At 35.9% G+C, this 25071-nt stretch overlaps 3 protein-coding genes and 2 long non-coding RNA genes across 5 annotated transcripts; 3 read left to right on the forward strand and 2 right to left on the reverse strand.

The window, feature by feature from the left end:
* Positions 1-2577: 2577 nt before the first annotated feature.
* Positions 2578-3426, reverse strand: LOC118280746 (protein lethal(2)essential for life-like). The gene has a single exon (XM_035601103.2). It carries the CDS (start codon positions 3299-3301, stop codon positions 2750-2752), a length of 552 nt encoding a protein of 183 aa, XP_035456996.2. The 5' UTR covers positions 3302-3426; the 3' UTR covers positions 2578-2749.
* A 4237-nt stretch (positions 3427-7663) lies between these two features.
* Positions 7664-19827, reverse strand: LOC126911608 (uncharacterized). Its single transcript, XR_007706132.1, has 2 exons — positions 19624-19827; positions 7664-10121 (listed from the first exon to the last, which is right to left on the reverse strand). It is a non-coding gene; the product is annotated as an uncharacterized LOC126911608 (long non-coding RNA).
* LOC126911609 (uncharacterized) lies at positions 7882-17756 on the forward strand. The gene is made up of 2 exons (XR_007706133.1): positions 7882-8027; positions 17506-17756. It is a non-coding gene; the product is annotated as an uncharacterized LOC126911609 (long non-coding RNA).
* On the forward strand, positions 14238-15070 carry LOC118280733 (protein lethal(2)essential for life). The gene has a single exon (XM_035601078.2). The coding sequence runs from the start codon at positions 14349-14351 to the stop codon at positions 14916-14918; it is 570 nt and encodes a 189-aa protein (XP_035456971.1). The 5' UTR covers positions 14238-14348; the 3' UTR covers positions 14919-15070.
* A 3304-nt stretch (positions 19828-23131) lies between the features above and the next one.
* LOC118280747 (protein lethal(2)essential for life) lies at positions 23132-24191 on the forward strand. Its single transcript, XM_035601104.2, has one exon. It carries the CDS (start codon positions 23437-23439, stop codon positions 24073-24075), a length of 639 nt encoding a protein of 212 aa, XP_035456997.2. The 5' UTR covers positions 23132-23436; the 3' UTR covers positions 24076-24191.
* The last annotated feature ends 880 nt before the right edge of the window (positions 24192-25071 follow it).

The raw sequence follows: 25071 nt of genomic DNA on the forward strand, positions 1-25071 counted from the left end.
GGTTCATGTTATTGTTTTAATTCATCGAAAAAAGTTAACAAATAGTAAAAAGGTATGAAAAAAATTATATCAATATAATTAAACTTTTAGTACAAAGAAAATGCCCGAACGGAGTATAAATAAATAATCCAAGTTGTCTTTATCCTCGATAGATGGCGTTGGGATCGAAATAGATCGCGCTATGGTTTCGTTACATTCATTTGGTTGGGTATCGGCCGAGCGCTTCGGTACTATTGTAGAAAATGTGTATTATCAGTCGTATGATTATTTGTCTGTAGTGGTCCTGCTGTTTCGTATATTATAAATTGGTTTCGTTGTATTTGTCAATTAATAATTTTATTTGTTAATTTGTTGGGTTTTCCTGGTTTTCTGGTTAAACTTTTTAACGTAGGTTTAGTTTGATATCGATTATTAGTAGTTACTGTAGTTAGTTTTTTTAATAAAATTGTAAGTCTAATTTATAAATTAATTAGATTAGATTTAAGTCGTTTCTTTTAAATTATTTAGTTTAAGCTTGGTTATTATAGCATAAAGGATAGGTTCTAATATAATTTCTTTTTTAATTGTTATAAATTCGTAATTCGTAGCTTTCTTTAGTTTTAAGTTAGTTTTCATCTTAAGTTCGGAAAGATTATAATATTTCTTTAGTTAAAGTCCGTTTTTAAACTATTTTTTCAATGCCCTAAGTGAGTATACATCTATTAAAATCAAACGCAGAGCTCATTATGTTGATTTTTGAAGAGTTCCCTGGAATATCTTCTACATCTCATTTTTGAAAAGATCCCGCGAGATCGGGAACTCATCATCATCATCAGCCTATAGCTATGGGAACTATGTGGTTAAAACCAAAAATTTGCCGGAAGTCACTATTCCACGCGAACGAAGTCGCGGGCAAAAGCTAGTAATAGAATAAATATATTATAGTAAATTAACAATAACTAATTGTTGTACTAAATTCTGTACTTTACCTAAAAGACATTGAAATATGTTTTGAATATGCTGAATCGATCTTTATTTTGTTATCTGCACACCAAATAATTTGGCTGACTGTACATGACACATTATTTAGACACCACTGACAAAGGGTGAAGAAAAACATCGTGAGGAAATCTGGGTTTAGAATTTCTAATTATAAGTTTGAAATCGCCAACCCGTATTGAGCAAGCGTGGTGATTAATGCTCAAACCTTCTTCGTGTGAGAAGAGGCCATTAGTCAACAGTGGCCACTTATAGGCTGTTGTAATAATCACCTCTCTCTTCTAGAAGGTACATTATACACATACACATACAGCGAACCTCTTACTAAAAAATATAGCAAGTTTTCATTGACCTGCCAAATATTAAGCGGATAAATAAAAAGGCGGTCGATGTGAACTGTTTTTCTGCTGTTCTATTATTGTAAGTGCTATGCGAATATAAACTACAAAACTTATGATGGCTACAAATAAAATACCCAGGAGATGGTTGAATAATCATGCGATCAGTACATAAATAAATGATATCCATGATGGTATAATGATAACAAGAAATCGCAAAAAAAAGCAATGCAAGATGACCATTACTTTAAATATTATAATAACTATTGATCAGACATAATAAATTAACTAAAAATTACGGTTTACTCACGCTGCTCATGATGAAGAGTCCCTCTGTGACTCGAAACTAGTAGAGCTTTTCTCCATTAATTTACGTGAGTAAACCCTGATTTTTAGTTAAGCGAGATGTCCATGTCCACTTTACACTCTGGCATAGCGAAAGTATCTTTATGAATATAATCACACTTAAAGTTTGTTTGTTTGTCCGTCAATCACACTGAAACTACTGAACGGATTTGGATGAAATTTGGTATACAGACAGGGTATGAGCTGACTTGGTCGATAGGATGGAGGGAGACCACTGACAGAAGCTAGTTGAATATAAAGTCGCTCGCAAATTAATTTAAAAAAATGTTTGACATCACTTTAAGAGTGGATATAGGTACCATACCATGCTTGTGTGTAAGTATTTCTGATGATAGATTCACACCTCTATTTATAAATCGGCATTGTAGAGCCTGTTTATTATTGATGCGAGCGTCAAAACAATATGAGGATGTTTCCAGAATGCAAGCTACATACAAACAATCTTTCGGCAGTCTAGCATTTTTTGTATTCATTTGATCATTATAACAATACATAATATTATATGCAATTTCGTGTCTGTCAGTCGGTATAATAAGGTATTCTGTAGGTATCTAGTTATTTATTTTACGTAAATAGATCTGTCATTTAGTCCCCGATATGTTATTTAAATAAAAAGTATTTTTCTGGGATGAGCCGGTAAACGAGCAGACGGATCACCTGATGGTAAGCAATGCATGGCTCTCCCTGATGCTAATGTGTGTCTGTAAATGATTTATCTCTTAAGATATGAGACGTGTGTTGTTATGTGATGTGTGTGTTGCTAAACTATGTACCCATAGTGTGTATTTAATGATTATAAGTAGTAAAGTGGTAGTAAAGTTGTTATGGTTCTCGAAAGATCGAGAAAAGTTCGCTACTTGCAAGACTAAGTACTAACAAATAAATAAAACAATTATTCAGATCACAAGCAGACATTTATTAACGTAACGTAACAAAACTTAAAAATAAATATTTACATTTACTAATTTTAAATCAGTCTCATTAATTATTTCGCACTGCCGTAACTTTGGGACAATGAAAATGCACAGGGTAAACACAAAATCAGATGTTGGGGTAACACAAACTCTCTACTTTTCTTGTTTCTTCTCCTCTGTGCCGTTGCTCTGGTCCTTGATCTCCTTGCGGACGGGGCCAGTCTGGGCGATAGGCACCTTCCTCTCCCCCTTGATGGCATCAGGGATCTTCCTAGGCGCTGTGATGGTCAGCACGCCGTCTGAAGACAGCCGCGACTCCACAGTCTCAGGCGTGGTACCCTCAGGCAAAGCGTACCTCCTCACAAACTGCCGGCTGATGAAGCCATGGTCATCCTTCTTCTCCTCATGCTTAGCTTCCACCACAACGTACCCATCAGCCGTCTTCACAGAGATTTCGTCTGGTGCGAAGTGCTGAACGTCCAAGTTGATTTGGAATTTGTCTCCGTCGGTCTTGATGCTGGATCCCAGGTCTTTAACAGCTGCTGCGAGGTGTCTCCAGGGTCTGTAGTACTCCCTGGTCATCAACGGTCCAGCGGCAACGGAGAGAATGTCGTCAGGCGTCAAGGCGAGTCCAAAATGCTGGTCCAAGAGGCGGCGAGGGCGCTGGAAGCCGAATTCATCGAAGAAGTATGGTAGCAGAGACATTTTGCTTGATTTCTAACACAACAACAACTTTCTTCCTTCACAAAAATCGCTGAGAAATATCCTCGAGTCGCTTTGAGAGCGCTTGAAGTTTGTATCACTTGTTCGCTTGTTTTCAAAACTGATGCCCGTGCCGCGCTTCGGCCGCCTTTTATATTGGTAACAGCGCCATCTAGTATCTAGTAGAAAATTCTCGAACCAAACACAAGTCAGCTGTTGTACCTGTTGTTTGTGTTTGTGTATAGTACAGAGCTTCTCAACTGTTGGGTTGCAAATGTTGCAGATTCGCATTATTGATGTTTTTCAATTATATTTTTTGTTACACTGATTTAAAATATACATTATTTTACATTTATTTATATTTTTAGATAACTAATTATTCCAAATTAAAAAAAAAGAAGTAAATGGATGGAATCTTTAAAGTTTGACATTTAATTTTATTGAAGTAAGTAGGTAACTTAGAAATAGCTTTTATGTTTTGTTATTTAAGACGGCGATGTTCTTAGTCTTCGTTATCATAAGATTTAAAATTCGTTGTTTACTTCTTAAAATTATAAGTTATATGTAGGTATTCTACTGAGATAATAGTTCTGATAAATAGTGACATCGGCGAAACATACCAATAAATAAGAGATAAAAAATATCTTAGCATATTTAAATAAAATTAAATTCGCAATAATAATTAACTTACTCATTTTCAAGTTATACACATTGAAAAACCTGTTTCCATTCAAAAAGCGGCCCTTGCGACCGCGACTTGAGAACCCCTGCTCAGCTGTTCGTCCTTATCGGGGTTAACGGCCGAGGAACCGCCGAGAATATCGACTGGCAACTCCCTCGCGAACAAAACATTCCATGGCGTTCTACAACGTTCCATGCGACTGAATTAATGAGACAAGGTCTCAGGTTTGTGTATAGGTCATGTCCAAGGACAAACTGATTATAAAATTGGGACAATAATCATTTAATAATAACAAATATGGTTGCAATGAGCAATTGGCGCCAAAATTATACAATTTAAATTGACAGCTGATGTTCGAAAATGGAATGGTATTTAATTTTCTTTTTCTAGAATTGTTCGGAAATGTTTATGATTTGCATTCGATATGGAGTTAGATTTTTGAAAGTGGAATGGAATTATCTTTTCTAGAATTGTTCGGAAATGTTTACGATTTGAATTCGATTTGGAATTCATTATTTTTTTTATGACAATGATGACTTGCGTTTTGTTATTGCGTTATTTTGGTAGGTAATGAAATGGTTAAGTAATAATTTTAATATGGTTTAGTCTTAATAAAAATACCTATTTATTTATACAATTGTATTTGTAAATTATTTGTTTATTTTTATTTGATTTATGTAATTGGTATATAGCGTGTTAATGAATAAACAAAAAAACCGCCTAAGTTGATGATTTAACTGGTGGGTACTTGGGTAATACCATCTATCACCTTTATCTACTAACCTACATTGTAAACAATACGATTTTTGGCTGAATCACTATCAGCTGTTATTATTATATTAATGTTTTCTAGAAAAATAATACGCTTACCATGTATCTACAATTGTTTCGTAACATTTACAAACACCAGCTTATACAAAAAAAAAGAATCCCATTAGATTTATCTTTTACTGGCTAGACGTCTCGATTGCCATATCCAGACGCTTCCAGTGTTTTTATTTTTCTTTCGTAAAAGCCAACCTTGGCAACTCTTCAAAAATGAAATAGCGAATTTAATTTATTTAGTTAGCAACACATTTTCAATTCAGATTAATGTAATAATTAATCGGTCCAGTCGTTCGCATGTTTTTCCGCATAGCAACACAGTGCATTTTGCCGACATCATCTACATGTAGTAACAGTCCACTGCTGGACTATGAGCCTCCTCTACACATGAGGGGCTTTTTTTATTGCTGATAGGCTCGCGTTTGATCACTATCTCACTAAATGGAAGATGATGAGGTTGAAGATGTCAAAGTCAAAGCATTTATTTCAATTAATCCTAAATTAGGCACATTTGAAACGTCAAATTGAATTGTCCGTCAGTCTGTCCGTCAGTGAAGCTAAGTGCTCGTTCCATGATGATGAAGCACGCTTGCTTTGCGGTTTGTTTCAATCAAGTTTAATTTTCACGCTTGGCAGACGAAGCCAGATAAAGAAATATCTAGAAAAGATAATTGTTACCGTTCATATTTCTATACGACGATGATGAATCAACAGCTTGTGTGTATGTGTGTTTACTTTGACTAGATATGAATGGTTTTCTAGAATCTTTTAATAGTTTTGTTTTGATATCGTTCTATTTTTGAATCACATTAAAAAGAATCACGTGTTACATCATTTCAAATTAGCTGACATTAATTAATATAATACATGTAGTTTGGAACCATGCCCAATGTATGCCAATGAGCTTGCCCCTTTTTACATAGGAATCGTAACTCTACTAGGGCGGCACAAAAAATTTGAACAATCAAGGAAGTGACAAAACATTTCTATTTAAAAATGTATTTATTGCATTTCGAAGTATTCTCCGCGAAATTTGACACATTTTTCCATACGATAGCATCAATATTTCAAGCAATCTTTCCATTCGGAAGTTGGGCTCTCCAAAATGGCCGTTTTGTAGGCGTCCACAGCTTCTTCAGGTGATGAAAATCACTGACCCCGTAATATATTCTTTATTTTAGAGAAAATATAGTAATCAGGAGATAAAAATGTATCATGAGTTAAAAAAAAAAAACAATTATTGCACTTGTACGATCTTGAAAAAAATAATAAGTCAAGCGCCACATTCCATTTACTAGTCACCTAAATCTGAACTACTAAAAATAATGAACGTATTAATAATAACGTATTGTTTCAAATCGGTAAAACCAATGTTTAAACTATTTTCGGACATTTGTCGTAAACAAGTTAGTACCTATAGCTTGTTTCAGGAAAAATCGAGTAGGTAGCTACTAGCTACATATATTTAACGCTTTAAATAAATAATAATCATAATATTTATGTAACTACATACACACGCATTCATGTACAAAAATAACTTTATTACTATAGATCAGCTTTTATTTATATTAACTTTAAAATTTTCGCTAATAGCAGAACTAAAACTGATTGAATGTAATGAGTTCTAAACAGACAATTCCTGTATTAAAATCGTTATTTTTTATATTTGATGGGTCAACGTTAGACCGCTATCTCTCGCCTAGAGAGAGAGATAGAGCACGTCTGCCCATGAGCAACCTATTCACTATGAGCCTTGAAGACACTCATTATACCCATCAGAAAACACAGACTCCGGCAAAAGAATTCCACTCCCTAGCAGTTCGCAAATATCTCAGAACCTTGAAGTCTTAAAAAATAACGAACATTTTCGATACCCCTTTGTATAAACATACCCTTTAAAGGTGTATTTGTTGATGTAGGGATAGGGTACGACTACAAGTGACCTTGGTGAGTAACGGACTCACTTTGTAACTCTTTGAGCATTCAAGGTCCGTAGTCCGTCTGAATACTGGTTACCATGGAGAATAAATAAATGGTAGCTTAGCTCGAATGAAGCTTGTACTGGCCTATGCGACGACCGTTGATGTTGATACCACGATCACGTGTATAATTAAATAGTCAAACGAACTTACCTGTAAGTGAAGTTCGACTGTAATTATTCTTGTTGTTGCATTGTCCGAAGATGATTAGGAAAACAGTTGTAGTCTCGGCGTTAGTCCGTGGCGTCACACATAATTTTAAAGATTAAAAGCTTAAATTTCTGAACGCAGCCATGCACATTGGCAACACTGCGTCTGCAACACTAATTTCATTAAGTTCATAGCCATTTATTGGTTTTACAACATAGGGTTCATGTTTATATTTATATAACATGAAGGATCTGGGTAGGGTGGGACTAATCATCTTCGGACAATGCAACAACAAGAATAATTACAGTCGAACTTCACTTACAGGTAAGTTCGTTTGACTATTTAATTATACTTGTTGTTGCATTGTCCTCTATGATTAGGAAAACAGTTGTAGATGTTCAAAGACCAGTTGTAAAAACAATAACCATTTGTTTAAAAATAACAATCAACAGAGTTATTTTTTAAAAAATATACACTTCTTAATTAAATATATAACTGAACAGTTATATATCTATTAACTGCGTAATTCAAACTAATTCCAAATATCATTCACATTGTTGAAGAAAAGGTTCTAAGAAAACTTTTATTAATTATTGGTCTGTTATGAAAAAACTTGCAAAAAATTTAAGACTCTCCAATCCAAGCAGCCGTTCGTCGTATTTCATCAATACTTCCCCACTTGCTGAAAACTGCTAATGTTGTTGCATGTCGGGTACTGTGTGTTGAAAATACACTAGTGTCAATTCCACTCTCTTCCATGGCTCTTTTGACCCAACGGCTGATTGTACTGAAGCACACAGCTTTATATGGCTCCTTTGTAGATACAAATAAGCTAGTACTTTTAAAATCACGTAAACCCTTTGTAACTTTTAAATTGTTGACCACCGCAGTGGCTGGACATACTCCTTTCCTAGCATTAAAGAAAAGGATCAGTTATAAAAAGTTGACCCTGTTTGGTCCTAAAGTCTTGATCAATCTATCTTTTACAAATAGATTGATGAATTGATTAATACAGTCTTGTTTAATCATTATATTAATAATATTAATCAGGGCTACTGTTTGAGCCCTTTAACCCGTGGCCAACGTTAATAAGGTTTTCTTGGTAACAATCTGCAGATAATTCTTTCTCTAGAGTATAATTCTTTTCAATATAATCAAGTACAAAGACATATCCCAAGTATTATTATATTTGGGTTTGGGGGTCTTAATTTAAAAAAATCCCTTGAACAATCTTTTGATCTAATGATCGGTATCCAAATGTGGTCCTATAACTAATGATAGAGCTAATCTTACGGAATTCAAATTACCATATGTTACTAACTGTAACTCTTTCATTGAATCACAAAGTACGGTACTGAAATAACTTCAGTAATGGTAGGCTTAGTAATGTTTATATTTATGGATTTAAATACTTAGCCTATGATACTAATGCACATGCATGCATGATTTGCATGATTCAAAGTATCTTTAGATATTGAATTCATCAAGACAAGAACTGCTTCATCACAAATTCCTAACTCTATGTTTTCCTGATAATGCTTCTACCATCAATACCACTTTCTTATAAAAGGGGTGTAACAATCTGGAATTATGCAAGATAAGGACTTAGAAGGTAAAAATATAACAGGTTCCTTTAACAATAATCTATTAACATTAACAATAACCACTGAGTGACCCAATGGGGCACAACTATTATACCTGTTGCTTTGTCTGTAATTTATTTTCTAGGGTTTTAAGAACCATAGAGAATGGAGGAGAAATAATAAATAAAATAAGCTGTATTTAGTCCAAGGAATGGTGAAAGCATCAACTGCAACAGCTCCTAGGTCTGGTTGCCATGACATATAAGTGCAACACCTTGCATTAGTATATATCAATAACCTTTGGATTGTTTATATTGCTCAGTTCCCATTTTGTAATGTCTATCTTCCTATCTTCCTTCTAGACTCAAAAAAGCTATCACACTATCTTTAGTGTTTATGTAATTAGCATCAAACAATAGTCTTTTAAAATTCACACCTTTGCCAAATATTCTTAGAAATCCTATGTAAAAAATTATATTAAATTCCTCCTAATCTATTTATACATATAGGTTACAGCAATAATATTATCACTATTTCTTCATTTATAAGCAAACATTTTTAAAACAAAAAAGGCAGCTATTAATTCCAGTGAATTTATGTGAGCCCTAGACTCTTTAATTAGCCTAAATTCTAACTTTAATCATAATTTTATACAGTAATTATTTTATAAGCTTGGAAAAAACAATAAAAGAATATATTTCTTTCCTTTTCAGTAATGTTAAGAGTCATATCTATAGTATTGTATAGTAACAATAAAAGTTACAGTTGTAACATCACACTTAACTATTCTCTTTGCTCGGCTAACTATAAATCCTAATGTTTTTAGTAAATTCACAGTTGCTTGTATGTTTTGTATACACTGTTGTTATAACAATTTTGTTTATGTAACATAATAACATAGTTGTTTCATATACTTAAAAAAACAAAAAGTCATCTAAATAGATAACTGATATACAACCTCTTTCTCTTAAGAAAACCATCATTGGTTCATGATTTTTGTGAATGTTGATGGAGCCGTACAAAGGCCCAAGAATAAAACATAAGTATTTAACTGATAGTGTTTTCCTTAAAAATAAATCTTAAATATTTCTCACTATCCTTGTTGATACTTATCATATAACAAGTATATTTCAGATATAAGATGACAAGAACATCATCTTTTTGTAAAAACTTGCACACTGTTCGGTATTTTCCAATTTGAAATACTCAGTTTCAACAAAATTATTTAAATTCTTTAAACTTAGAACAAAACGAAAAGTTCCATTGCTCTTTTTAACAAGGAAAATAGGTGAACACAATGAATCTTTTTACAGGTTTGCAAGTTTGTATTGCTTTCATAGCAAGTACTTAACTGGTTAATTTCTGCGGTGATCTGTAAAGATTCTAGTTCAGAAAACCTATCATTTTGAGTACAACTCTGGTATGGTTTACTATGCAAAAGGATTGAATATCCTGCAACCCAACCGAGAATAATTGGATCTTGAGTTAAACTCTGGTGTGGTTTATCACACAAAGGGGTTGAGTATCCCGCAACCCAACTGAGAATAATTGGATCCTGAGTTATCAAGTTTTCAATTATTTAAGTGGTAGTTAAGTCTACTCACCTGTTGGTTCATTTGCGTTGAGGTTGACTCCTCTTGCTCTCCCTGGTCCTGACTGCTGCTGGTGTTCTGGGTGACGGCCCCCTCTTTTTAGCATCTGCCTGAGGAGGACCCCGCCAGTTTAAAGCTTTATTATTATTTATTTTAGGAGTACCTGTCTGAGGCACCCATGTACTTCGCTTTGTAGTGAACCTTTTTGTTTCAGCCACCTCAGTTCTTGACCAGATCTCTTGACTGATCTTGCTGTTCTGATCTCTTCTCCTAGATCTTCACCAAATAGATAGATTTCTGTTCCAGATTGCAATAGAAAATCTTTCACATTTTTATTTATAACTGATAACAGGAGGGACTTACGTCTCTTTCTATTTAAATTTATAGTCACAGAGTAGGATTGGAGCATCATTCAGTATTCTAATGATATCCATCTATGTCCTTAATTATCTCTCATGCACATTTGAAAGCATGAACCCAGACATGCCAAGGCTGTTGAGGTTTGTTTCTGTTTTGTTTGTATCATTTGGTCACACTTCTGGGATTATTAATCATTGATTGTAGTGCTTACCTCCGGGTTTAACAAAAGATGCACCATTAATTTCATGTTGGAGAACGGTGAATTTTCATCAGTATGCCATTCCCCCAATCACCTTTGTGCTATTTGTTTGTGTAACTCTCCTCCTACTCTCACCAGCTGTGACTTCACACCTTATATGTCTATTACCTGAGGATCCAACATCTCTTCATGTGGTAAGGCTTCAGGTAAATCTCATAAAGATTCTATATTTTCCACATTTACATCTTGTTGTACAATGTACATATGTATCATTTTGTTGAGCATTGCTCAATTCTATGCATTCATTATCCGGAGGGACATTTTCAATGTCTTCCTCCATGTAGTGTGATAATGTTAATGGTGTCTTTCCAGTTTCTGGAAGTAAAACACAATGCAAGCTGTGCTTATGGTACAGCATGTGACTTATGGTACAGCATGTGGCGTATGGTACAGCATGTGGCTTTCGCCACATCACAATATAACCATGTAAGTTCCCGCAGAACTTCCCTTGAAGGTTATAAAGACTCAACCGCGTGTGCTCCCACAGAACACCCCAGAGGTTGATTATTTGATAGCTTAGCAAGACTCAACCGCGTGTGCTCCCACAGAACACCCCAGAGGTTGATTATTTGATAACTTAGCCATTGTAGACCACGTACGCCCCCGCAGGACGTCCCACAGGTCAGGCCAGTTCTTGCTAGAAAATAACCGGCCTTGTAAATGCTCGTGCGATTCCTTGTACATAAGTATCTATCGCGCATGAAATAGCAAAATGTCGCCGCGTCCTTTACATACACATGCAAAGCGCAAGACGCCAAGGCACAAAAGTAAAAACACACGTTCTTTAAACGGTGTAGCGTTAAATGTTTTGCTGCATAGCGAAGCTATAAACTTTGTTGCAAACTTGCAAAAGATGAAAGGCCGGCCATTTTCGTACCATCATCGCTCGAATCGGAGCTCAAAAGTTCCTTTTCAAGTTTCTTCAATTTCTTCAGCAGTTTTAGATCTTGACTCCGACTTTATCTTTCCCATATTACAGTTTTAGAAACACTTATTTTAACTAAAAAATGGTAAAAAGGTGGGAAAACGTGACGCCGTTACGTGACATAAAATCCGAATGAAATTAGTGTTGCAGACGCAGTGTTGCCAATGTGCATGGCTGCGTTCAGAAATTTAAGCTTTTAATCTTTAAAATTATGTGTGACGCCACGGACTAACGCCGAGACTACAACTGTTTTCCTAATCATAGAGGACAATGCAACAACGAGTATAATACAGTTCTTGTAATACTTTTTTTTTATATTTGAATCACTTTATCTCCACTTATGTGGATTGGGTAGAGGTACATCTCATCATCTCATCTCGGTCTACGACCTATCTTAATGAAGTTCCCAAACTCAGAACCTACATTTGGGGAATTAAACTGTTACCAATGCAAAAAATTAAATACAGAACGGTTGGTTAGTGACTTACTGCATCTTTCAACAAACAAGGTCCACTAGAAATTCACTTACCACCCACCAATCGGTCGTGACCCATCATTTGAGAAACCCTGATCTAGATATATCCCAATTTTAGAAAGATGCATCCTAACAGAGCTATTATATTTACTTTTATGTAACTGAACATAAATGAATCCGGTTATAAACATACCTGTAAATAGTACACTGAAGCGTTGTCTAGCATTTTTATGGATTCTGTACCTATCATGGTAGCCAGGTAGACACAGCACTGCTTATAAAGCTACCTATCCATTTGAAGATACCTATCTGAATGTAGGTTATACACTGATCTTCTATCCCCAAAAGGCCGGCAACGCACTTGTAACGCCTTCGGTGTTTCGGGTGTCCATGGGCGGCGGCGATTGCTTACCAGCAGGTGATTCGTCTGCTCGTTTACTGGCTTATACCATAAAAAAAACTGTCTGTCATGCATAGATACCAAGCTGAATCTTGACCCAAAGGGCAGGATATTATGAATAACCGATTTTAATCGAAAATCTTGACCAAAGACCTTGGTTTTAGGCAGAAATCCATATAACTAACATCAAAATCAAAGTCAAAGTAAAAGTCAAAATTATTCACTCCAAATAGACCGATAGGCACTTTTGAACATCAAAGCCAACATCATAAAATATAAAAAAAAATGTCTATCTGTCGGTCAGTCCTCTAGTACCTATAGCTATTTCAATTACCTATAATTATACATTGAGTCCGCATTGTTCGAGACTGATTATTGATCGGTCCTCGTGTACATACATTTCTAAGAAAGTAAGTCCTTGTGTCACGCAAATTCCAGAAAGTTCCACCCCTCCAGTACATAGTCGAGTAAATTCGTGGATGAATACTTACTCAAAAGTCCCAAGGTCATTTATAACGAACACCTTTATATCGAGATAAGCCAAAGTCGATCTTAACTAGGAAAATATAAGGATGCTGTTGATTTGAACCTGTTGAGTCGCTGTTTATGGGAGACGAATAAATTCCCTTTGCATATTTATAATAGGTAAGTATGTATATTGTATAAGTGACCTTGGTAACTAGGTACTAACTGTTACTACAAAATTATTAAAATTACGATTGTTTCCAGCTAGTCAAATTCATTCCTTTTTGATATTTAAAAAAAAAAAGTATTTAATTTGACTTAGGCCTTCTGAGTTCTAAAGCCCTTGTAAAAATTAAAGTCGCTAAAATAAGAAAAAAAAAACAACCACATAAAAACTCCTTTCAAAATAAATGTATTTAATTTGACTTAAACTTCAGAATTCTAGAACTCTTGTAAAAAATTAAGTCGCTAAAATAAGATAGAAACAGCCGCAACAAAAGAAACAGATTTCTTAACTTCATTAAAGTACCTACTAAAGTATTATTACTGAATATTGACAAATTCGAAACTAAAATCATCGCATCACCTACTTAATTTATCCAGGTATCTAGCCTGAATCGGTACTTTTTTCATTTGATTCGACTATAAACTCTGTAATAAGTAATACCCTCTTCTAAAGCAATCCAGTACCTACCTATAAACTTTTATAAAAATCATTACCTACTTATACTTAATATTTCTCGTGTGATTGATTGAATTACTGACCTATCCAATCTTATCATAGTGAACGTAGCTGGGACTGTCTAAATTCATCTGTTGTCACCGTCTTTTGAAAAATCTGTCTACCCACCCACATAGAACGTTACAGAATTCAGTAAATATTGTGGTTATGTAATTATGTTTACTAACATCACACTACGTTAGGCCATCGAACTTCACGAAAATTCCCGACTTCAGCCGCTCAGCGATCGATAACATGCAAAACGTATCAATGTGTGAGTCACATATTTCGCGTCTGTACACAGACTGGTATCGATCGCACACCCACCCGAGCGAAATTTCTCGAATGCGCTACTCGCCGCCAGATGGCGCTGTCAGCACTACATTTCAATGTGTGAGTCATGTTGCGCGAGTATGAGTTCGTCAGTACGCGCCGAATCGTCTGGCGAATTCGAGACTCTTCTAGTAGTTCTACGCGCTACTAGATGGCGCTCTGTGGCGAGTATATAAACCGCGCGCTCCTACCGGCCGGCATGCATTTCATACTCGAGCGATCGAAGTGAAAACTAGCTTTACGCTACAAACCCAACTCTCAATTCTCAACGTTCGTTGAAGAATACTCAATACTCAACAAAATGTCTCTGCTACCTTTTGTTCTCGGCTACGAGCGCCCTCGCCACATGCATTCCCACCACTACTGGCCAAGCCGGCTCCTGGACCAGGACTTCGGGCTGGCCCTGACTCCTGACGACCTCCTCACGGCTGTGGCAGCTCCCATGTTCTCCGAAGACTACTACCGACCATGGCGGCAACTGGCAGCTCTGAACCGCGACATGGGATCCAGCATCAAGTCCGACAAGGATAAATTCCAAGTCAACCTGGATGTACAGCACTTCGCACCTGAAGAGATCTCCGTGAAGACAGCTGACGGCTTCATCGTGGTGGAGGGCAAACACGAGGAGAAGAAGGATGACCATGGCTTCATCAGCCGGCAGTTTGTGAGGAGGTACGCTTTGCCTGAGGGTACGGAGCCCGAGACTGTGGAGTCGCGGCTGTCTTCGGACGGCGTGCTGACCATCACAGCGCCCAGGAAGGTCCCTGAAGCCATCAAGGGGGAGAGGAAGGTGCCCATCTCACAGACTGGCCCCGTCCGCAAGGAGATCAAGGACCAGAGCAGCAGCAGCAATGGAGTGGCTGAGAAGTAAAGTAGTGCCTCTACTCTAGTCGCGTAGGCTTTTTTAATTATTGCGAATTCCAATTCCAAAGCGTATGTTTTGAGACTGAATTGTGTTGTATTTATTTAGGTTTAAGTTTATTTTCCAATAAATAATCTCTTTTTAATTTTATCTCTTAAAAACTGCATTTTTATTTATCCCTTACAAAAGCAGAAATATAACACAGTCATATATAGGTATTACCCAGGGTTTAGCTTTGATTCTAACAATTTGGTACAGAACACACAATACACATTTACCTATTAGGTACATTAAAATCCAATATGACTTTAAAAACTAAGAGTTACTGGAGCTAGATAGGTACAAAAACTTATTTCACAGCATGTGTGACGGTAATTAATAGTCATACAATCATCGATTTTATTTGAACACCTACATGTGTAATGTGTATCACTTACCCACAATGAACATAATTATATACCCACGCTTACTTATTTCAAATATACAAAACAGATGAAATTGCCTCTATGATAACATAGTGAGGCAATATAAAATATAAATTTTATTTATATTTAAGGATCGATGCGAAATGTTATTGCTAATGCTAATCCTTAAGAAACAAATAAACTATCTAAATACTTATTTATTCACGTAACTGGGAATTTACATTATATTACATACATGTTTTTACGTAAATATGTATTTAGAAAATAATAAATAAGGAACTTATATACTTTCAATTTCAGTCATAAAATAAAATGAACGCCTGATAAAATATTCATAGCTAATCGTCCGAAGAGATATTGGTTGCGTAGTTATTTATTATAATTAATCGTTATTATTATAACTTGAGACGGGATATTTACCATGTTTATTTATTTCGATGAATGAACTGAACTGGTTCCTGGTACTGGTTAGAACTGGATGGATGAGTTCATCCGTGTTCATGATGCTTGCAACAGTGCCGAAATATCGGAAACTCGTCGAAATAAATGAACATGGTAAATATCCCGTCTCAAGTTATAATAATAGTGTTAGAGACCATGTCAGTTTAATAACTTAATTAAAATATGTTGCTAATAAAACTTCGTTTAAGTTATTTTCTAGGCTTTACTGATTTGTTTTATAATTAATGTGTAATTCTATTAAACAATTGACTACTACTAATATTATTTTCCATCACACTGTATCTTACTAAGGGTGTTTTACCACTAGAGATATGCTATGTAGCTATGCTATAAAGATGTAATAGCTAAGCTATGAAACTATGTGACCGTTTCCACTGATACTAAGCTATGTAGCGGCGCGAGTAAGATGTGCTATGAAGATGCGCTACCGCAAAGTAGCTGTGCGAGGAAGATGCGCAGCTCGAGTATGCAATGTATCGATAGTAGGGCAGCCATCCATAGCACAAATCCATAGCACGCATCTAGCCATTAAAAACAGGTAGCTTAGCTGAGTCCGTTTCTACCATTGCTAAGCTATGTGTAAGAATGAATAATAATTAAATAGTCAAACGAACTTACCTGTAAGTGAAGTTCGACTGTAATTATTCTTGTTGTTGCATTGTCCGAAGATGATTAGGAAAACAGTTGTAGTCTCGGCGTTAGTCCGTGGCGTCACACATAATTTTAAAGATTAAAAGCTTAAATTTCTGAACGCAGCCATGCACATTGGCAACACTGCGTCTGCAACACTAATTTCATTAAGTTCATAGCCATTTATTGGTTTTACAACATAGGGTTCATGTTTATATTTATATAACATGAAGGATCTGGGTAGGGTGGGACTAATCATCTTCGGACAATGCAACAACAAGAATAATTACAGTCGAACTTCACTTACAGGTAAGTTCGTTTGACTATTTAATTATACTTGTTGTTGCATTGTCCTCTATGATTAGGAAAACAGTTGTAGATGTTCAAAGACCAGTTGTAAAAACAATAAACATTTGTTTAAAAATAACAATCAACAGAGTTATTTTTTAAAAAATATACACTTCTTAATTAAATATATAACTGAACAGTTATATATCTATTAACTGCGTAATTCAAACTAATTCCAAATATCATTCACATTGTTGAAGAAAAGGTTCTAAGAAAACTTTTATTAATTATTGGTCTGTTATGAAAAAACTTGCAAAAAATTGAAGACTCTCCAATCCAAGCAGCCGTTCGTCGTATTTCATCAATACTTCCCCACTTGCTGAAAACTGCTAATGTTGTTGCATGTCGGGTACTGTGTGTTGAAAATACACTAGTGTCAATTCCACTCTCTTTCATGGCTCTTTTGACCCAACGGCTGATTGTACTGAAGCACACAGCTTTATATGGCTCCTTTGTAGATACAAATAAGCTAGTACTTTTAAAATCACGTAAACCCTTTGTAACTTTTAAAATTGTTGACCACCGCAGTGGCTGGACATACTCCTTTCCTAGCATTAAAGAAAAGGATCAGTTATAAAAAGTTGACCCTGTTTGGTCCTAAAGTCTTGATCAATCTATCTTATACAAATAGATTGATGAATTGATTAATACAGTCTTGTTTAATCATTATATTAGTAATATTAATCAGGGCTACTGTTTGAGCCCTTTAACCCGTGGCCAACGTTAATAAGGTTTTCTTGGTAACAATCTGCAGATAATTCTTTCTCTAGAGTATAATTCTTTTCAATATAATCAAGTACAAAGACATATCCCAAGTATTATTATATTTGGGTTTGGGGGTCTTAATTTAAAAAATCCCTTGAACAATCTTTTGATCTAATGATCGGTATCCAAATGTGGTCCTATAACTAATGATAGAGCTAATCTTACGGAATTCAAATTACCATATGTTACTAACTGTAACTCTTTCATTGAATCACAAAGTACGGTACTGAATAACTTCAGTAATGGTAGGCTTAGTAATGTTTATATTTATGGATTTAAATACTTAGCCTATGATACTAATGCACATGTATGCATGATTTGCATGATTCAAAGTATCTTTAGATATTGAATTCATCAAGACAAGAACTGCTTCATCACAAATTCCTAACTCTATGTTTTCCTGATAATGCTTCTACCATCAATACCACTTTCTTATAAAAGGGGTGTAACAATCTGGAATTATGCAAGATAAGGACTTAGAAGGTAAAAATATAACAGGTTCCTTTAACAATAATCTATTAACATTAACAATAACCACTGAGTGACCCAATGGGGCACAACTATTATACCTGTTGCTTTGTCTGTAATTTATTTTCTAGGGTTTTAAGAACCATAGAGAATGGAGGAGAAATAATAAATAAAATAAGCTGTATTTAGTCCAAGGAATGGTGAAAGCATCAACTGCAACAGCTCCTAGGTCTGGTTGCCATGACATATAAGTGCAACACCTTGCATTAGTATGTGATGCAAATAAATCAATTAAAGATTTACCAATTTCATCAATAACCTTTGGATTGTTTATATTGCTCAGTTCCCATTTTGTAATGTCTATCTTCCTATCTTCCTTCTAGACTCAAAAAAGCTATCACACTATCTTTAGTGTTTATGTAATTAGCATCAAACAATAGTCTTTTAAAATTCACACCATTGCCAAATATTCTTAGAAATCCTATGTAAAAAATTATATTAAATTCCTCCTAATCTATTTATACATATAGGTTACTGCAGTAATATTATCACTATTTCTTCATTTATAAGCAAACATTTTTAAAACAAAAAAGGCAGCTATTCATTCCAGTGAATTTATGTGAGCCCTAGACTCTTTAATTAGCCTAAATTCTAACTTTGATCATAATTTTATACAGTAATTCTTTTATAAGCTTGGAAAAAACAATAAAAGAATATATTTCTTTCCTTTTCAGTAATGTTAAGAGTCATATCTATAGTATTGAATAGTAACAATAAAAGTTACAGTTGTAACATCACACTTAACTATTCTCTTTGCTCGGCTAACTATAAATCCTAATGTTTTTAGTAAATTCACAGTTGCTTGTATGTTTTGTATACACTGTTGTTATAACAATTTTGTTTATGTAACATAATAACATAGTTGTTTCATATACTTAAAAAACAAAAAATCATCTAAATAGATAACTGATATACAACCTCTTTCTCTTAAGAAAACCATCATTGGTTCATGATTTTTGTGAATGTTGATGGAGCCGTACAAAGGCCCAAGAATAAAACATAAGTATTTAACTGATAGTGTTTTCCTTGAAAAATAAATCTTAAATATTTCTCACTATCCTTGTTGATACTTATCATATAACAAGTATATTTCAGATATAAGATGACAAGAACATCATCTTTTTGTAAAAACTTGCACACTGTTCGGTATTTTCCAATTTGAAATACTCAGTTTCAACAAAATTATTTAAATTCTTTAAACTTAGAACAAAACGAAAAAGTTCCATTGCTCTTTTTAACAAGGAAAATAGGTGAACACAATGAATCTTTTTACAGGTTTGCAAGTTTGTATTGCTTTCATAGCAAGTACTTAACTGGTTAATTTCTGCGGTGATCTGTAAAGATTCTAGTTCAGAAAACCTATCATTTTGAGTACAACTCTGGTATGCAAAAGGATTGAATATCCTGCAACCCAACCGAGAATAATTCGATCTTGAGTTAAACTCTGGTGTGGTTTATCACACAAAGGGGTTGAGTATCCCGCAACCCAACTGAGAATAATTGGATCCTGAGTTATCAAGTTTTCAATTATTTAAGTGGTAGTTAAGTCTACTCACCTGTTGGTTCATTTGCGTTGAGGTTGACTCCTCTTGCTCTCCCTGGTCCTGACTGCTGCTGGTGTTCTGGGTGACGGCCCCCCCTCTTTTTAGCATCTGCCTGAGGAGGACCCCGCCAGTTTAAAGCTTTATTATTATTTATTTTAGGAGTACCTGTCTGAGGCACCCATGTACTTCGCTTTGTAGTGAACCTTTTTGTTTCAGCCACCTCAGTTCTTGGCCAGATCTCTTGACTGATCTTGCTGTTCTGATCTCTTCTCCTAGATCTTCACCAAATAGATAGATTTCTGTTCCAGATTGCAATAGAAAATCTTTCACATTTTTATTTATAACTGATAACAGGAGGAACTTACGTCTCTTTCTATCTAAATTTATAGTCACAGAGTAGGATTGGAGCATCATTCAGTATTCTAATGATATCCATCTATGTCCTTAATTATCTCTCATGCACATTTGAAGACATGAACCCAGACATGCCAAGGCCGTTGAGGTTTGTTTCTGTTTTGTTTGTATCATTTGGTCACACTTCTGGGATTATTAATCATTGATTGTAGTGCTTACCTCCGGGTTTAACAAAAGATGCACCATTAATTTCATGTTGGAGAACGGTGAATTTTCATCAGTATGCCATTCCCCCAATCACCTTTGTGCTATTTGTTTGTGTAACTCTCCTCCTACTCTCACCAGCTGTGACTTCACACCTTATATGTCTATTACCTGAGGATCCAACATCTCTTCATGTGGTAAGGCTTCAGGTAATTCTCATAAAGATTCTATATTTTCCACATTTACATCTTGTTGTACAATGTACATATGTATCATTTTGTTGAGCATTGCTCAATTCTATGCATTCATTATCCGGAGGGACATTTTCAATGTCTTCCTCCATGTAGTGTGATAATGTTAATGGTGTCTTTCCAGTTTCTGGAAGTAAAACACAATGCAAGCTGTGCTTATGGTACAGCATGTGACTTATGGTACAGCATGTGGCGTATGGTACAGCATGTGGCTTTCGCCACATCACAATATAACCATGTAAGTTCCCGCAGAACTTCCCTTGAAGGTTATATAAGACTCAACCGCGTGTGCTCCCACAGAACACCCCAGAGGTTGATTATTTGATAGCTTAGCAAGACTCAACCGCGTGTGCTCCCACAGAACACCCCAGAGGTTGATTATTTGATAGCTTAGTAAGACTCAACCGCGTGTGCTCCCACAGAACACCCCAGAGGTTGATTATTTGATAACTTAGCCATTGTAGACCACGTACGCCCCCGCAGGACGTCCCACAGGTCAGGCCAGTTCTTGCTAGAAAATAACCGGCCTTGTAAATGCTCGTGCGATTCCTTGTACATAAGTATCTATCGCGCATGAAATAGCAAAATGTCGCCGCGTCCTTTACATACACATGCAAAGCGCAAGACGCACAGGCACAAAAGTAAAAACACACGTTCTTTAAACGGTGTAGCGTTAAATGTTTTGCTGCATAGCGAAGCTATAAACTTTGTTGCAAACTTGCAAAAGATGAAAGGCCGGCCATTTTCGTACCATCATCGCTCGAATCGGAGCTCAAAAGTTCCTTTTCAAGTTTCTTCAATTTCTTCAGCAGTTTAGATCTTGACTCCGACTTTATCTTTCCCATATTACAGTTTTAGAAACACTTATTTTAACTAAAAATTGGTAAAAAGGTGGGAAAACGTGACGCCGTTACGTGACATAAAATCCGAATGAAATTAGTGTTGCAGACGCAGTGTTGCCAATGTGCATGGCTGCGTTCAGAAATTTAAGCTTTTAATCTTTAAAATTATGTGTGACGCCACGGACTAACGCCGAGACTACAACTGTTTTCCTAATCATAGAGGACAATGCAACAACAAGTATAATTATGATTGGTGGAAGCCAAACGCATCCACAGCAACCTAGCAGAACACATCTCTGGAAAAGCACCCTTAATCGTACATTTTTTTTTATTTAACATTTTACAACTTTATAATACAATGGTGGGATTAATGCCATAGGCATTCTTGCTAGCCAACCTTTAGGTAATGCAGTGCAACAAAGTGACAAGAATAAAAAGTGTATAAATACAGTGTAACAAAACATATTATATACTATCATAAGACATACCATGCATACACATAGCAGTTCACAGCAGTTATATAATTACGGAGATTATCCGTCAAGTAATGAAGTCAAGTCGAGCAGATAGATACTGAGACACAGAATAATAAGTACTGAGATATTTTCGAAAAATCGATAACCTAGAAGTCAAACGTGTGTCCTCTAGCTTGGCAGTTGGCAGTAAAATCTGTAAACTTGTAAAGGATTAATAATAGTTTAAATAATCACTTGATCAACAATAAGTAGCTGTAAATAGGGTAGTGTCCATTTTTTATGTCAGTCTGGTAGGTATATTTTTTTTAACACATTGAACGCCGTGGTGGTTACCGGTGACCAACGTAAGCGGAGGATTTGATCGATACATTGATTCGAAATATCGTGTGTATGGTGTCACGATTTAGGTACTACATTTTCTCGTAAATTTAACTCGACTAATTTAATTTTTCTTTTCATACACTGTCTACTACCATAGGGTAGTACGGAATAAATAGTTTATTCCGCGTTTACAAATACCTAACTTTTAACTTGCCTTGGCGGATTTAGTCTTATAACAGAAAAGAAGAGGTACCTAAGTAAACAATAAGTACCTACTTAAGTAGGTTGGGTAACAAACCCGCATTGAGTAAGCGTGGTGATTAATGTCCCAACCTTCTCCGTACGAGAAGAGGCCTTTGATCTGCCGTGACCACGTATAGGCTGTTGATGATGAAGATGATGATGACATAAGAAACGTTCGAACAAATCATAATAATGAATGAATAATAATTGGTATTATAATGTACCTACCATCATAAATCAATTCAATGAATTTATAATCATCTTTAATTATCTCATAATGTAGGTACTTGGCCTACCTACAATATCAAACTTCAGTAAAATAAGGGTAGTAATCAAAAACGCAAATTACTAGGTACTGGTAATCTAACAAGATACAAGAATAAACTAGTAGATTGTAACCAATACCTAAAACGAAGGGGGAAACTAAAATTCCCACCCCACGAATACAACAGAGGCTCTCCCTATGTATGTGATATATAACTATAGATACAATATATTGGTACTGTGGAAATTACTGGAAAGTACTGGATGCATGTGTGCAAGCCAGGAATCATACAACAGTGCAATGACTTTTCCCGACATAATATGGGACGTTCGGGATGTTTCCCTTGCGTCAAAACTGCATCTACTGCCCGCTAGATGTCACTCCATTTTCGAAATACATTGTAGAAAGTTCTAAAAGCTGTTTACTTTTTTACAAGTATTATGTAAATATGATAAGAGTTGTGATAAAAATGTACTTAACAATAATTGTACCATTCCAAACTGATAGTGTAATCGGAACCTTTTATCTGTAATAATTGTGCAATGTTTTGATAGATAAATCCAATCTTAACACGGCACCCAATAAAATGCAAGCAGGTGTGTATTTGGACCAATCAGAGTGCAGTATGTCAATGTTGTGTAGATAAAATCCTTCATATTGTAAACATAGCAACAAACGTGGTAGTTTTCAGTACAGGCACGTCAAGGAACAAATTAGTGAATTCCAGAATGCTCTACTCGCCGCTAGATGTCAGGGCACGTATATAAACGCAGGTAACTCGCCGGCTGTCAGTGAATTTAAATCAAGCATTCGCATTAAACGCATCGCAGAAGCGCTCAGAGATTTTTACGAACTGCACACTCGTAAAAATGAAGTCCTTCACATATTTCCTAAGTATCGCGATCTTGCTTTTCGGCGGAGCAAGATACTTCGCTTCAGCTGAAGAAAAATGCCCTCAATCTCAACCACGGCGGAGCAACAGGCTGTTCGACCAAGCTTTCGGCCTGGCGCTCACACCAGACGACTTCCTAACATCGATGCTGTCACCATGGAGTATGCACGACTACTTCAGACCTTGGAGACAACTGACTCAGCTGACCAAGGACCTCGGCTCCACCATCAAGACCGACAAAGACAGGTTCCAAGTAAACTTAGACGTGCAACACTTTTCTCCTGACGAAATATCAGTGAAGACTGCTGACGGTTACGTGGTGGTTGAAGCTAAACACGAGGAGAAAGAAGACGAGCATGGCTACGTGTCTCGCCAGTTTGTGAGGAGATATGCCTTGCCTGAAGGTACGAAGTCTGAGGAGGTGATTTCTGAACTGTCCAGTGATGGTATCCTGACGGTTTCTGCTCCTCGTAAAGTGGAACCAGTGAAGGGTGAACGAGTGGTTCCTATCACTCAGACGGGACCTGTGCGGAGGGAGGCGAAGGAGTCTAGTGAAGCCAAGGAGGATGTGCAAGGGTCCTGCCAAGCTGACCAGCAATCCTGCTCCAAGGCCTAAGTGTCTTCGGGGTTTCTCTACATCTTAAGTGCTAGTCAAGTAACATCATGACATTTTGTTTTTAAGACTGATAGACGTGTGTTTTTTACTTTAATAAATTATTTGTGATAATGTGAGTTTTCGTTTTTATTTTTTTATGCGTTTGAAATCTGAGTAAATGCTAGGTTGGATATAAAAATATCAATTTACGTACTTAGATATTTTTCAGGCTTAACTTTGTAAAAGTTTAACTAGTTATTAAAACTATTTCACTTTAAACTATTGACATTATATTATAGACTCATATCTGACCCTTTATTTATTACGTTAATACAAGCGTAAAGTTATTTATGTACTGCACTACCTATGTATTTTGAACTCCCAACACAGTATATAATTATAGCACATCTAGTTACCTCAATTTGTTTTAAACTGTTTAATACACTTCGACTTTACAAATTTAATAAGATCGAACTGTGTCGAAATCTTTAAAAGACCACAATTATTTTGGAATATTGTACTGAATATACAGACTGAATAATTAGTATTAAGGCGGGTCCAGACATGTATCATTTGCCCGATCCGATCACCGTATCCGTATCGTCGACGCGTATCATGATCGCATATGTGGACGGGGAATGATACGCGTATCATGATACGCGATCTCGATACGCTGTTATGATACGGCCCGTCCCATGTCATGTCGGTTTTTGTCCGATCATCAAAGGTGATACAGATACGGACGTGGGTCAGTCTGGACGTTAGGTCTCAAGTCTGTATCTGTTTCTAAATAATTCCGTTTGCCACCATCGTCTCTGTTTTGGTTTTGAAGTTAGAATATTGTGAATGACAATAAAACAGGCACATGAAATTGCTAAATTCTCGTACACTTCAACCAACTGCGACGACATGTTTGATCGAGAGCAGAAACTGAACTAAGCAATTTGATACGCGATCATGACTATTGTGAAGATACGGATACGGAGCAAATCGGAGGCGTCCAAAACTTGATACGGG

The sequence above is a fragment of the Spodoptera frugiperda genome, chromosome 16, assembly GCF_023101765.2.
Source record: "Spodoptera frugiperda isolate SF20-4 chromosome 16, AGI-APGP_CSIRO_Sfru_2.0, whole genome shotgun sequence".
NCBI classification, from domain to species: domain Eukaryota; kingdom Metazoa; phylum Arthropoda; class Insecta; order Lepidoptera; family Noctuidae; genus Spodoptera; species Spodoptera frugiperda.